The sequence below is a fragment of the Podarcis pityusensis genome (assembly GCF_964106645.2).
Source record: "Podarcis pityusensis genome assembly, chromosome: 9".
In the NCBI taxonomy this organism is placed as follows: Eukaryota; Metazoa; Chordata; class Lepidosauria; order Squamata; family Lacertidae; genus Podarcis; species Podarcis pityusensis.
In genome coordinates, this window is record NC_138034.1 from 17,655,732 (window position 1) to 17,668,177 (window position 12,446).

A 12,446-nucleotide genomic window follows, 5' to 3' on the forward strand; every position below is an offset into this window, starting at 1 on the left:
AAGTTAAACATAGCCCCGCAACACCCTGCCTGCCGCAGTTTAAAGTTTGTCTCATGTAATTTATTCATTTTGCAAACACAAAAAGAGAATACTAAAATGGAGCTCAATGTTTAGCGATTTATTGTCAGCGGCTGCAGTTTCTGTATGGCTCAAACAGGCAACAATAAACTTTCAAAAACAGGCAATTCTCCCTCCCTCCCCAAGAAGGCGTGCTAAATTCCCCAAATCAAGCTCCCACTGTGGACTTGGATAACAATACAATACTGGATTTTGTTCCTATAATTTGTTTTATAGAAAACATCTGGCTTTCCCCCCCCCCTCAGGTCCCTCTTTTGTTGTTATTTTTGCACTAAAAAGGAACAGAAAATGGTAAAGGGGTTGATGCATTCTTCTTTAGCATGTGCGGTCCAGCAAGATAAATGGAATATAAAAAAATAAGATTGGCACATCTAGGAAAGCAGGACTTGGCTCCAGTTCAGGTTAATCCAAAATCACGTTATCAGCTTAAAAAACTGTGACCAGTTTGTTGCTTGAGTAGCATGTAGAAGGGTTGCCCAAATCAAGTACACGCTCGCTTCCTTTTGCCAGTGGTGAATGATGAATGCTGCTCATGTATGAAGTAATCATATGATTCAGGCTCCATGACTTAAAATAGATTGCATACTTGTGTCTTTTGAATGGTGGTCTGTGCAGTCACAATTACAGGATCTGCATCTGTGTTCAGAAACTTCTAGAGCAGGGGTCGGCAAAGTTTTTGTGGCTTGAACTTGTTCACGGTCCAGCAGACGCTGCGGTGGGCCGGAGTGTGTGCGCATGCATGCGCAAACGCTATTTCCGGCGCAGAATAGGCATGCGCAGCTTCCTGTTGGCAGCAGGTGCTTCCTGCAGCCAATGGGAAGCCAGCCAGTGTCGCGGAAGGCGGTCCCCGAGCGGGCAGTGGGGGTCCATGGGCTGGTTAAACGACCCCCATGGGCCGCTTGTGGCCCATGGGTCTTATGATGCCGACCCCTGTTCTAGAGCTTAAGCCAGGGAACTGGCACTCACTTCTCCTTCCAAGAATGGAAAGATGCCCTTGAGGCAGGCATCTTCCACTGCTGTTAGACAAGAGGGGCACCAGCAGCATGGAAGGATGCAGTGCAGCGCTTTGTGTGGTTACTCAAAAATAGGTTGGACTGAATCCCATGGGACTTATTCCATGTCGTGCACTGTAAATAAAACAGGAATTGGGAACCTCTTGTCCTGCAGGCCAAATCTGGCCTCCCCATTGGGTCAGCAAAGTCACTTTGGCCAAGGCACATGCACCAGTCTTACACAGCAGCTAAGGGCAGGACTTGGCTGAAAAGGGCCTTTTGACACTCAACTGATAGTTGAGCATGTAGTGCTGGGCTGTGGCAGGTGTCAATCACATGCCACTATGGCATCAGATGATTGACAGGGCCCACCTGCGTGCCGAAGCTGGCAAGGGGAAGTGGGCAGGAGATAAAGATCTGGCCCATAGGGCCAAAAAGTTCCTACCCCCTACCTTAAAAATTGTGACACATGATTAGAAACCAATACTTTCAATATTTGGTGTTTATATATTTCCACATGCATTGTGGAGAGCATAGCAGAAAGAGCATGTTTCAACTGGACACAGTGACACAAAATCAGGTCATGATAACCTGGAGTCATTATCCTGCAAAATACAGTTGCATATTGAATAGAGATTACTATTTGTTATGGCAAGGCAATCTTGAATGCCAGCTGGAAGAAACCAGTATTTTAACTCTGATGGGGAATGCTAAGTGGGTACAGCTGCAGATAACAGCAATTATAGTTAAAATCAGGCTACCCTCCCCAAAAGGTCTGAGTTATAGGTAAAGCTGTGCCAGAATGGTTCACATGTGGACTAAATGGAAGGTCTTTCTCTTAACATACAGGATATGATGCAGAAAGGTCTTAAGGAAATTTGTGCAGTAAATCTTGTTTAGAAGTGTTTTTGATTACCTATGCAGTGCTTTCATCCTCTCAGGGAGTTCCTCAGAACCTTGGTAAGTTAATTCAGAATATGTTCAGTTTAGCTGTGTCCCTAGCAGAGTACTGAACCAACAGAATCACCCCACCCCCAAATCCTAAACATTTTAACATCATTTTTTTATGGAACATTCTTTTAAGCAAGGGTAGTGAAAAGTCTGTTATCTGAAAACAGCAATCTGTTTGCAGAGGGAAGGAAAGGAGGAGCCGTACCACACACAGTTTACAGTACAAATATTCATTTCTAAAAGAACAAATTTAACAGTATTCCTTCCATAAGGAAATAAAAGCGCAGACAGTTTCTCACATTCACATAATCATCATATATACAAAAATGCTGTGCTTGTGTAGAAATGTCTTTCCTGCATCCTCAGCTAGTTTATTCTCCAGAGAAGTGGCTCCTATCATCTATGAATCTTGCTTCCATGAATACTGTTTTATTATGAAAGTGATTTAGGTTTTGCACAGCTGTTTTCAGAGGGAACTACTGTGCATCTTGTTAGACAGAGCTGCTCTAACACTGACTGCCCCACAACCAAACATTATAATAACAGTAGAAAGAATAAAGTCAAAATTCAGTAATCCCAAAACCTCCTTGCCTGGCCAGGCTTAAATATCTCTTCCCATGCTATCAAGGCTCATATGAAATGATTTATCCATCGTGGAACAAGGGGCAGCATTTCTTTGTTTGCTTATATCTTGAACAAATTATTCTAAGTACTTTTTTGTCTATAAAAAAAAGCACAAGCAGTGGGTGGTGGCTGAATTTCATATAAAAAGAAGAAGAGTCATGTGAGAAAGATCATTTAAATGTACCACCCTTCCTCTTTTGGACATTAAAGCATAAATAACACTCTATTTTTGGCAGAGTGTTTTAAACCCTCCTATATGCCCTAGGCAGAATCCGAATCAGCCTTATTCACGAGAGAAATATCAGTGTGGTCCTCTTCAGAAGTAAAGTCTAACCCTCCAACTTAAGAATCACTAGCTCCATATGTGATGGAATAGAATTCCTTTGAGGGGCTTAAACATTTCAGTGCCCTCACAACTCAGCCTGCCGCCATTTTCAGATGTGCCTTGGGTGCCTGTTCAGACTGTCTCCAACATTGTTACAAAACGGCACTAGCTGTATTGGCAACAGCAACAAACCACAACACTTGATGTTGTTTTCTTTTGCTGAGTCCTCAGAATTAGCAGACCCAGAATCCCCATTTGTCCCTTGGTGATCAATTCTACCCCTCACGATGGGGCTACACTTGCACTGCGCAGCAGACTCTTCCGTCCTGTAAGGACCCGACCTTCCAAGTTCTTGGCCTTTAGCAGTGGAGTTGGAAATGCTGTGGCCTGGATCACCCTGAACAAATACCTACAGTATAAGGAAGGATTCAAATAAGCTGTGTAGGCATGGATTTAAATTGGTTTGAGGCAAAGGGCGTCCTGTGAAAAGGCATTCTTCTCAACAGTGTGCTCTTATTAACCAGGTGGTAATAAGGCTCCTTCCCTCCCTCCCACCTTTATCTCAACCAATTACGGAAAGGATTTGGGTTACTAAAAAGAATTACTTAAGTTTGTCCTAACAAATGTATCATACTGAAACCAATGCCAAACTGAATGTTGGAGAATGGTTTAAGGATTATAGATGTAGGCAAAGTTTATATTCTAACTCAGGCATCCCCAACCTTCGGCCTTCCAGATGTTTTGGACTACAATTCCCATCATCTCTAACCACTGGTCCTGCTAGCTAGGGATCATGGGAGTTGTAGGCCAAAACATCTGGAGGGCCGCAGGTTGGGGATGCCTGTTCTAACTCTAGCCAAAAAAAAGCTCATGTTGGCAACAGCAACACATGAGATCCTATGGTGTTACAATAGGGTTGCCATATTTCAGAAAGGTTGTTGAGCTTTTTCGGATGTTATTGAGCTATTTTTAAGGGAAATCACCAAAAATGACACTGCCGGTGTGGGCTGCCATACATTCGGATTTTCCTGGACGTTTCAGCAATTTCTGCCTGGACACTGCTTCCAGCCGCAGTATTCTGGATATGTCCTGGAAATTCCGGGCATATGGCAACCCTGGTTACAATGGCACTGTGCTGTTACAGGGGCCTTGGGCATGGGGAAGCCTGTGTTCAAACCTCAAATCAGCTATGCATCTCAACAGTGGCATTTAGCCACCTCCCCTGCCTCACAGACTTGCTATGACAATAGATCACTTCTTCAAGTTCTTTAGAGGAACTGCGGGATACAAATGTAATATAATAGAAAACCAGCAGGACAAAATCCCAATTACCCCCAAACTCCTCCTGACTTAAGTGTTCAGAGCCCAAGGTGGCAAAATCTGGATATTGACTGAAACTGCCCTGAACTCAATATTCAGCTTTTAAGGAGATGTCTGAACTAATGTTACGCACTATTCAACCATTTTGACCAGAAACTTGAAAAAAGTGTGTGTGGGTGTGGTCCCTTTATAAAATTTAGTTCTTAGAATCCAAACTATGAAGATACTAAAAATTTGATGGGAAAGTGCTGTAATTTATTACCCTGGATATTTTGGCCAATAATTCCAGAGTCCAGGGTATCCTGTATTGGAGACACTAACCTATTTCCCATTGAGGTGATAAAATGTCTGGGTAGTACCACTTAGCCTACAAATGGATGTCATGCAGCAGAATGTTTCCCCAAGGGGGGAAAACAAGCCTATCAAAAGGCTTGATGGGCTAGAACTATTCTTAACATCTACTTTTCTTTATGGAATGATTTTGGGGAGGTCAGGTTGGGATAATTCAATTATGTGAGCACCCACTTGCAGTCTGAAGTGGTACAGTCCAGACCACGTGTTTACCACCCCAATGAGACTTAGACCTAAAGTGAAGAGTGACCTCTTTTTGCTTGATTCAGCATAGCTTTTCTACAATGGTCAATAAATCTTTAGTACTGCTAAGTTTTTTTTTTTGAAGTGAACAAGTAAAAATGTAAAGCGTGAATGTTACATGTGTTTGTATCATATTCAGCAGATGGACAGAATTAGCTGCGGTTCCCTACTGACTTTACGTACGGGTTTGTTGCTCTGTCACATGTGACAGAAGAATCACAGCATGAACATTGAATTTCTATCTACACCACAGTGCTTGGTCCCAAACCAATAAAATACCTTGGAAGAAGAGCCAAAATAGTCGCAAGTATGCACACCAGATAAAACCTTGGAGTAGACAAATGTTTCTGAATTATCCAGTATGGATTGGCTGGTGGGTTGCAGAGGATGCAGGTAGCTCCAAAGGTCCCAATAATGCTGAAGAACAGGAAGACGCTACCAGCTAGAACAGAGAAGTGTGCCACATTCTGAAATTAAAAAACAACAACACACACCACAGAAGGACAAACTGAGTGAGACAGAATCTGCTTCCATTTCTGAAGAACTGAAAGGCAGCGGTATGAGCTCAGAGAATCACATATTCATTCACCATTCCAAACTAGCATTGTTTCCATGGTTCTTAGCCCCTAATGTTTAAGGGTGGGCTCATGTAACTGTGCTGCAGGGCAGCTGCTTGAAAGGTCACTGTGTGGCACCTGTTAACTGGGGAAGCAGTTGTCTGAAGACTCCACCCATGCAGTTAAGCTGAGGGCTAACCCCCCCTTTGCTTCTCCAGATTTCCAAGTAGCCATGGGTGGATGGGCTTAATGTGAACAAAGGCTGCAAGCAGCAGCTTCTGATTTGAGGAAGGTCCCATATAATACCCATCAAAGTTCCCACTTGTTACATGGCCAGGCCCAACGGGGTGGGGGAGGCATGCTGCTCACTGAGGTCCAGCGCCGAGGGCCTTCTGGCGGTTCCCTCGTTGCGAGAAGCCATGTTACAGGGAACCAGGCAGAGGGCCTTCTCGGTAGTGGCACCCGCCCTGTGGAACGCCCTCCCACCAGATGTCAAAGAGAAAAGCAACTACCAGACTTATAGAAGACATCTGAAGGCAGCCCTGTTTAGGGAAGCTTTTAATGTTTATTAGATTATTGTATTTTAATGTTCTGTTGGAAGCCGCCCAAAGTGGCTGGGGAAACCCAGCCAGATGGGCAGGGTATAAATAAATTATTATTATTATTATTATTATTATTATTATTATTAGTGGCAGCTCATTCTCTGCTAAGACAGAAAGGGTGGTTTCATTGCTCTTCTGTGGCTGCCCAGGTCTGAGGACAGAAGGCACTGAAGCCATTCATTGGCCTTTTCTTCATAGTGCTGGCTGGCCAAGACCTAGGAGATGCCATAGCCCTTTGCCACAGCCTTGGCCCAGCAGCACCCTTAGATCAAGGGAGGCCAAGGATGTTCCAAGGTGGTTCCCCTCTTCTTCACCCACTGGGATTACTTCCTTCTTAACCCTACCTCACTGTGTTGGGATTCACAAGGGGGAAAGGTCTGAAAGAGAAGCACTAGAAAGAAGTTCAGCAGGCTTATTAATGTGGGAAATAATCTTGCAGCCTCCTCAAAATTTCATGCTTTATTAGGTAATTAAAGGGTTACAACACAGGGCGTTTCCCTTTAAATTCCTAGAAAGGGCAGTCTGGAAAGTCATATCCCCTGCTTGCCCTGGCAGGAAAATAATCCTTGCTACCTCCTCCCTTCTCAGTGTTCAGTCTCCTTTTCTGCAGTAATAAGAGGCAGCTATTAAGCCACCCCAGTTTCTGCCTCTATCCAATGCTGCCATTTAAAAACAATAATTTTAGTTAATTTGGGAAGAATTTCTGTTACAAAAAGCACTGCCCTTGTTATGACATCATTACTAATACTCTCTAAAGCAGGTCTGGGTGGGAAACCTCTGACACTCTTGCTGAACTACAACAACTCCCATCATCCCTGGACATTCTTGCAGAGGCTGATGTAAGCTGTAGCAACATCTGAAGGGCCAAAGATTCCCCACACTTGCTCTAAAGGTAGGAATATGGTTCAGGGGAGGAACTTGCAGATGGGACAAGCTGGCTTCTGAGGAGTAAATTAGCAATTAGTTCCCTGCCTCCCTCTCTCTTCCTTTTTCTCAGGGGCTGTTCACAGGTTCTGCTCAAAAGAACTGGGAGGCAGAGGGATGAGATGTTGGGCAAGATAAGACTTCACCGTGGGGGTGGGGGGGTGAATACTCTGTATCCAATACAGTGGTACCTCGGGTTAAATACTTAATTCGTTCTGGAGGTCCGTTCTTAACCTGAAACTGTTCTTAACCTGAAGCACCACTTTAGCTAATGGGGCCTCCTGCTGCTACTGCGCCGCCGGAGTACGATTTCTGTTCTCATCCTGAAGCAAAGTTCTTAACCTGAAGCATTATTTCTGGGTTAGCGGAGTGTGTAACCTGAAGCGTATGTAACCTGAAGCAAATGTAACCCGAGCTACCACTGTAAATTTAGAGAGAAACATGGAGAGTGGCAACTTTTCCCTTCAAACTCTTCTCCCACCAAGGTTCTTGCAGGAGCTTTGCTTCACATTTTGTGAAAGGAAGTGAAGGCCTCTTCCTCGCCTGGAACTAACTACCCAAACTGATTGTGTTCAGCTTTCACCCTGAAGGGAACTCACCCACAAATGTTAAAGAATGGACCCTATGGGGTGAGGTGCAAGACAGCTCATGTCTTCAATACTGGCATAAAGGAAGGAAAACACTTTTGGTAAGAATTGGCCCGATTCTCACGTTAGTTTTGGACATGGCAACATCATTCTAAGATGATTTTTATCGTGTCCATTTAACATGTCAAATGATATCCATTCTAACCGTGTGAGTGCATATCTATCTCATCAACTACTGAAGACTGCTGTGGTGCTGCAAATACCATCCCACACTTTGTGCGGGCACATTTAAGCATCAACATCCACCATGTGACGAGATGATAAATGTTAACTTGACCCTGTCCAAGAGCAATTTGCAAAGTGAACCTTAGAATGAACAACGTACTCACCAAAGATTTGCTTTCAATTACAAGGTGTAATAATATTGTAAAAAACATGGAGGTGTTAATAGGACTCCCGAAAGAATAGAGGTCTATATCAGAGCCACTGTAGGTCTGCAAAGGAACAATTATTTAAAGTTTATGTACTCTGTGATTGTATTCCCCCTTTTTTCCTTAAGATTTCTTTAAAGCTTTTTCATGAGACAATAAGATAAAAGAAACTAATCTAAATAACAAAAACGAAGAAGGAAAGAGAAAAGAAAACACAGAGTCTTTCTCTTAAATGTAGCTCTTAATCCTTGTCACCAACAGAAAATGATGGACCTTCCCAGCTCTCACCTGGGAGCTTTCCTTTCTTCTCCCAGTCTTTCAGCCTGGGAGATCTTCACTTCCCTGCCTCTCACTCAGGGTCCTGCCACAAACCACACACCACCTTCGTGTGTGTGTAATCCTTGGACCCCAATAATGGCTCAGAGCAGAGGACACAAAAGGGGGGAAAAAAGAAAGAAAAAAAGAGAAAGAAAAGAAGAATGAAAAATAAATAAAAGGACTCCTGATTTTACATCTGCCCACTACATTAAAGAAAAATAAGTTTCGTAACATTTGCCCTAGGATGACATCCAACTATTCTGCTTTCTGTTAAAATTTTCCCAATCTTCAAACTCAAATGTGTGAAATCAGTTCGTTTTTCTTTTCACACAAGAAGTTCAAATTCTCTATTGTTAATAAATATGTGTAATGATTTTTCTCCAATCAAACATAACCACTTGGTCTTCCACAACCACAACTTTCACTTGGTCTTAAACAATAATAAATCTTTCTATCTCTGTCTATGTACGAGTCTCTCCACGGTGATCATATATTGAGAAATTATTCCAAAGTTCTTTTCTTGTTATGTATCCATTAATTCGCACCCAGTTCTGTATCTTCAGTTCCCGTTTCCTGTTGCGTTCCATCCTTATCTAAAAAAATTACCTCTTCCATTTACATTTCTTCTATTCTTTTCCCAAGGAAAGTACCAGAGTACCTTTTCCCTCTGAGTTCACTCCAAGTTGTACACAGAGTCCTTTCTCTCTCAGCTCTTATCAATGCCAGATCCAGATGTCTATCCATGTCTCCATCCATGACTTCATTCTACTTCTCCAGAATCACAACACCATATGGCTGTTTTATTCCTCCAAACACTTGTGTAAAGGACCTTTCCAATGCACCATCTATTCCCTCCAACTCTACCATTTGACACTCTGATTCTGCCAGTCCTTTATCCATAATTTTCTCCAAAGTCTCTGTATCGTCTCTGATTCTGCCTTTCATTTCATTCATTCCTGGTTTACTTTCATGTCCCACTGGATTAGACCCCAATGGAACTCAATTTTACTTGCTCATCAAGCATGCCAACAGTCAGTGGACTGCCCAAATATAGGTATACTTGCCAGACTGAATTTTCATGATCTTATTTACAATTCAGTCTCATTACATCTCCTGTCTCCACCTTAAGATCTTCATAGCCATATCTCTTATTAGAATAGAGAGGTTCCTTTCCCGTGGGCGAAGTATCAAGTGGCACATTTACTTTTGATTTCTAAGCAACATTTTCATAAAACAAAAATGAATAACATGAGATAAAAATTATTGAGACACACAAGTGTCTCGTTCATTTCCAACTTTCTTTTCTCAAGCCATTAAAACAGGCTTTTGGTTCTGCCTTCAACCCTTCAATAATCGACTTCTCTTCCCTTCTACTTGAAGCCAAAAAGCAGCTCATGCATCAAATGTAAATTTCCATTGGCAGATGGATAAATTTCTCTGAGTTATAAATTTCCAGAAATAATTAAGAGAGGCTTTTGCAAATCACATGCACATCAGGGTTCTTATGTGGCTTTTGGGCAAGATGTAGACTCCTTGGTTCTTAAGTTGCTTAACCCCACCAGAGCTCCCAGGAGCTGACAGTTTCTTGGTCTCTTGACACAGAAAACAGCTTTTTCAGCGCATCAGAGGTTGGACCCCTATTCACTCTTTTTCCAGAGTGAATTTGACAGTCGAAGTTTACGCCTGGCTATCATCAATTATCATGGAATTATTTCCGTGGACTGCTGACAACAGAGATTCAATCTGCCATGCCCCACCCACCCACCGGAAGTCCTCTGTGCTTGTATTCCAGATCATGAGTACTGTAAGCCTACTGTTTTTTGAATATGGAGGAAGTTTAAAGATCATGCAAATAAAAAGGCAAATAAAAGATAGAGACAAAGGAGTAAAATATCCTAACACTTACCCAGTAAGGGATAAAAAAGCAAACTAGACTTTGGTAAAAAGCATCTAATAAGTTCATTATGAAGGTTGTAAACAGGTATGGCTGAAAAGGAAAGACAGGAGAAACACTTATTGAGGGTGGGATTCACCTAATGAGCCCCACGCAAGCACTTCTGCAATGGGTCTTCCCCCCCACCTCTTAAATTGGGTTAAGGGGGTTCAGGAGAACCCCCAGAAGAGGGTTATTTTGAATTCTACTCATAGTTTGGGAAGATACAGATTCTTATCATTTTGCCTTGTCTGCATGTTTGGAAGCCTGAACGCCTTACTGAGCTTCCAAAAGCTCACACATACAGTATCACCTTCCAAGATCCAGGTCTCAACCTTCAGTGAGAGAGCCTGAGTGAGTCTGCAACATGCCCAAGTCACAAATGAGAGATTAAAGGGAGAAGGCGAGTCTAGTTATAAGACTAACACTTGTCGGTATATAAAAATGCAGCTTTTAAATTACCACAAATACCATGGTCAGGCAGGAAGTATTTGAACCTCTTTGAACAAAAATTGGTTCAATAAAAAAATCTGTTGTATTTTCAACAAACCAACCAACCAGAGATACTCATTGTCAGAGCTGCAGGGGGGGCCCCATCTCAGGCTGGTGAGACAGTACAGCAATCTAATCTGGAACCCCTCCTAGAGAGTTTCAGCTTGACTTTGATAGCATGCATGTCTAGCACACAGCATACAATATTCCCACATTTCTGCTGAGGCCTTCCTCGCCATGCTGGAGAAACACAAATAAGCAACAGCAGTCTACATGGTAGAAAATGGTAACAGGGCATCCATCAAATAACTGTTTGTGTATAAACTATGTTGCCCTCCTAAGGCCACCTACATTCATTGGCTGTAAAGCCAATGAAGAATAATGCCTTTCATCTCCACCAGATTATTTAACAGGAGGGAATGTTCACGTTTAACTGGTAAAGAATGCACAACAGAGAACATGTGAGTCACTTCAGCTTTCAAATATTTGTAAGAAGCCAAGAAATACCTCATTTCTCTGACTAGCCTTGTAAAGTTCTGGCAAGTGCAACAGGACTTCTGCGGAGACATCTTTGTCCAAAACACCATAAATGACAGGTGGTACTGATGTGAACAGCAGATTGAAGAAAATCAAACTCCAGTAGTCGGTCATGGGTGTTCCTGAAAACCCACAGAAGAACTGGAACCAGAACAGGAGGTTCACATATGCCTGTTAGGAACAGAGGTGGGAATTAAAAGGTGAGAATCTATAAACAAGAGCCAACAGGAATTATATATACTGAGTCAGACTATTGGTCTGTCTATCTCACTTTTGTCTACACTGACTGGCAGAAGCTCTTCAGAGTTTTGGAGTTTTCCACCCTACCTGGATTAACCTGGGACCTTTTCCTTGCTCCACTACTGATGTACAGTTCTGCCCCTTTGCGGGAAAGAACTGCAATGTCAAATGGTTCTTATAGTTGGCTACAGAAATGCTGAATGCCAATGATACGAATCTGTTGTCCTAGAAATGGTACTAAGGGCTCAGGATTGCAAATACTGCATTTTCTCAGCACCAAACACTTAAGATAATTTGGTGAAAATGTTGACTACCAGTGTGAAGATAGTAAGACACCACTGTTACGAACTGCCTGGAGAGAGGGCTGGCTGTAGCCTCTAGCCTTGTTAAGCTGAGTGCTAAAAGTGATTCCTGCTTTCCCAGAATTTCAAATAGTTACCAATATTTAGTAATGCTTACTTTATTCCATGGTCAGAGGTTACAGATTATTAGCTCTCCAGTGGTTAGAGCTGCAAGGGGGGAAATTTCTTAAGTGAGTGGCAAAGCAGCTGAGCTTTACAGGAGTTACCATGTGGTTACTGCTTGCCTCTGTCTTAACTCTGTAACATAATGAACTCATTTTGAGTTCTTACTGCTCAGAAGTAAACCTCAAAGTCCACGCTCAACATCGAAACTGGCAAGGCCTGTCTGCTTCAGACACACTTCCCCAGGCAGAAACAGCGTAAAATAATCCTTTGATAATTTGCAGGTTTCAATAGTGGAGCCAACTTGTCACAATCTTCTTAGTGCTAACAGACAGCTTTTTGGCATAGACCGTATTTAAATTTATTATAAATGCCACTAGAGCAGTGACCCTTAACCCAAGGCGGGTGGGCAGACTCCCATTTCTGCTGCTGTAGATTCAGAGTACAGAATTTACTAGCGTCCTTCGCCTGTTTCTA

General features: G+C 42.6%; 1 protein-coding gene across 1 annotated transcript in view; it reads right to left on the reverse strand.

Moving 5' to 3' along the window:
• Nucleotides 1-103: 103 nt before the first annotated feature.
• Nucleotides 104-12,446, reverse strand: part of ATP10D (ATPase phospholipid transporting 10D (putative)) — a 65,483-nt gene continuing 53,140 nt past the window's right edge. The window contains exons 20-24 of the mRNA XM_081022217.1: nucleotides 11,236-11,436; nucleotides 10,210-10,290; nucleotides 7,944-8,048; nucleotides 5,164-5,351; nucleotides 104-3,379 (exon numbers count right to left, since the gene is read on the reverse strand). Coding sequence (XP_080878343.1) covers nucleotides 3,253-3,379; nucleotides 5,164-5,351; nucleotides 7,944-8,048; nucleotides 10,210-10,290; nucleotides 11,236-11,436 — 702 coding nt within the window. The 3' untranslated portion in view covers nucleotides 104-3,252. The remainder of the gene's footprint in view (nucleotides 3,380-5,163; nucleotides 5,352-7,943; nucleotides 8,049-10,209; nucleotides 10,291-11,235; nucleotides 11,437-12,446) is intronic.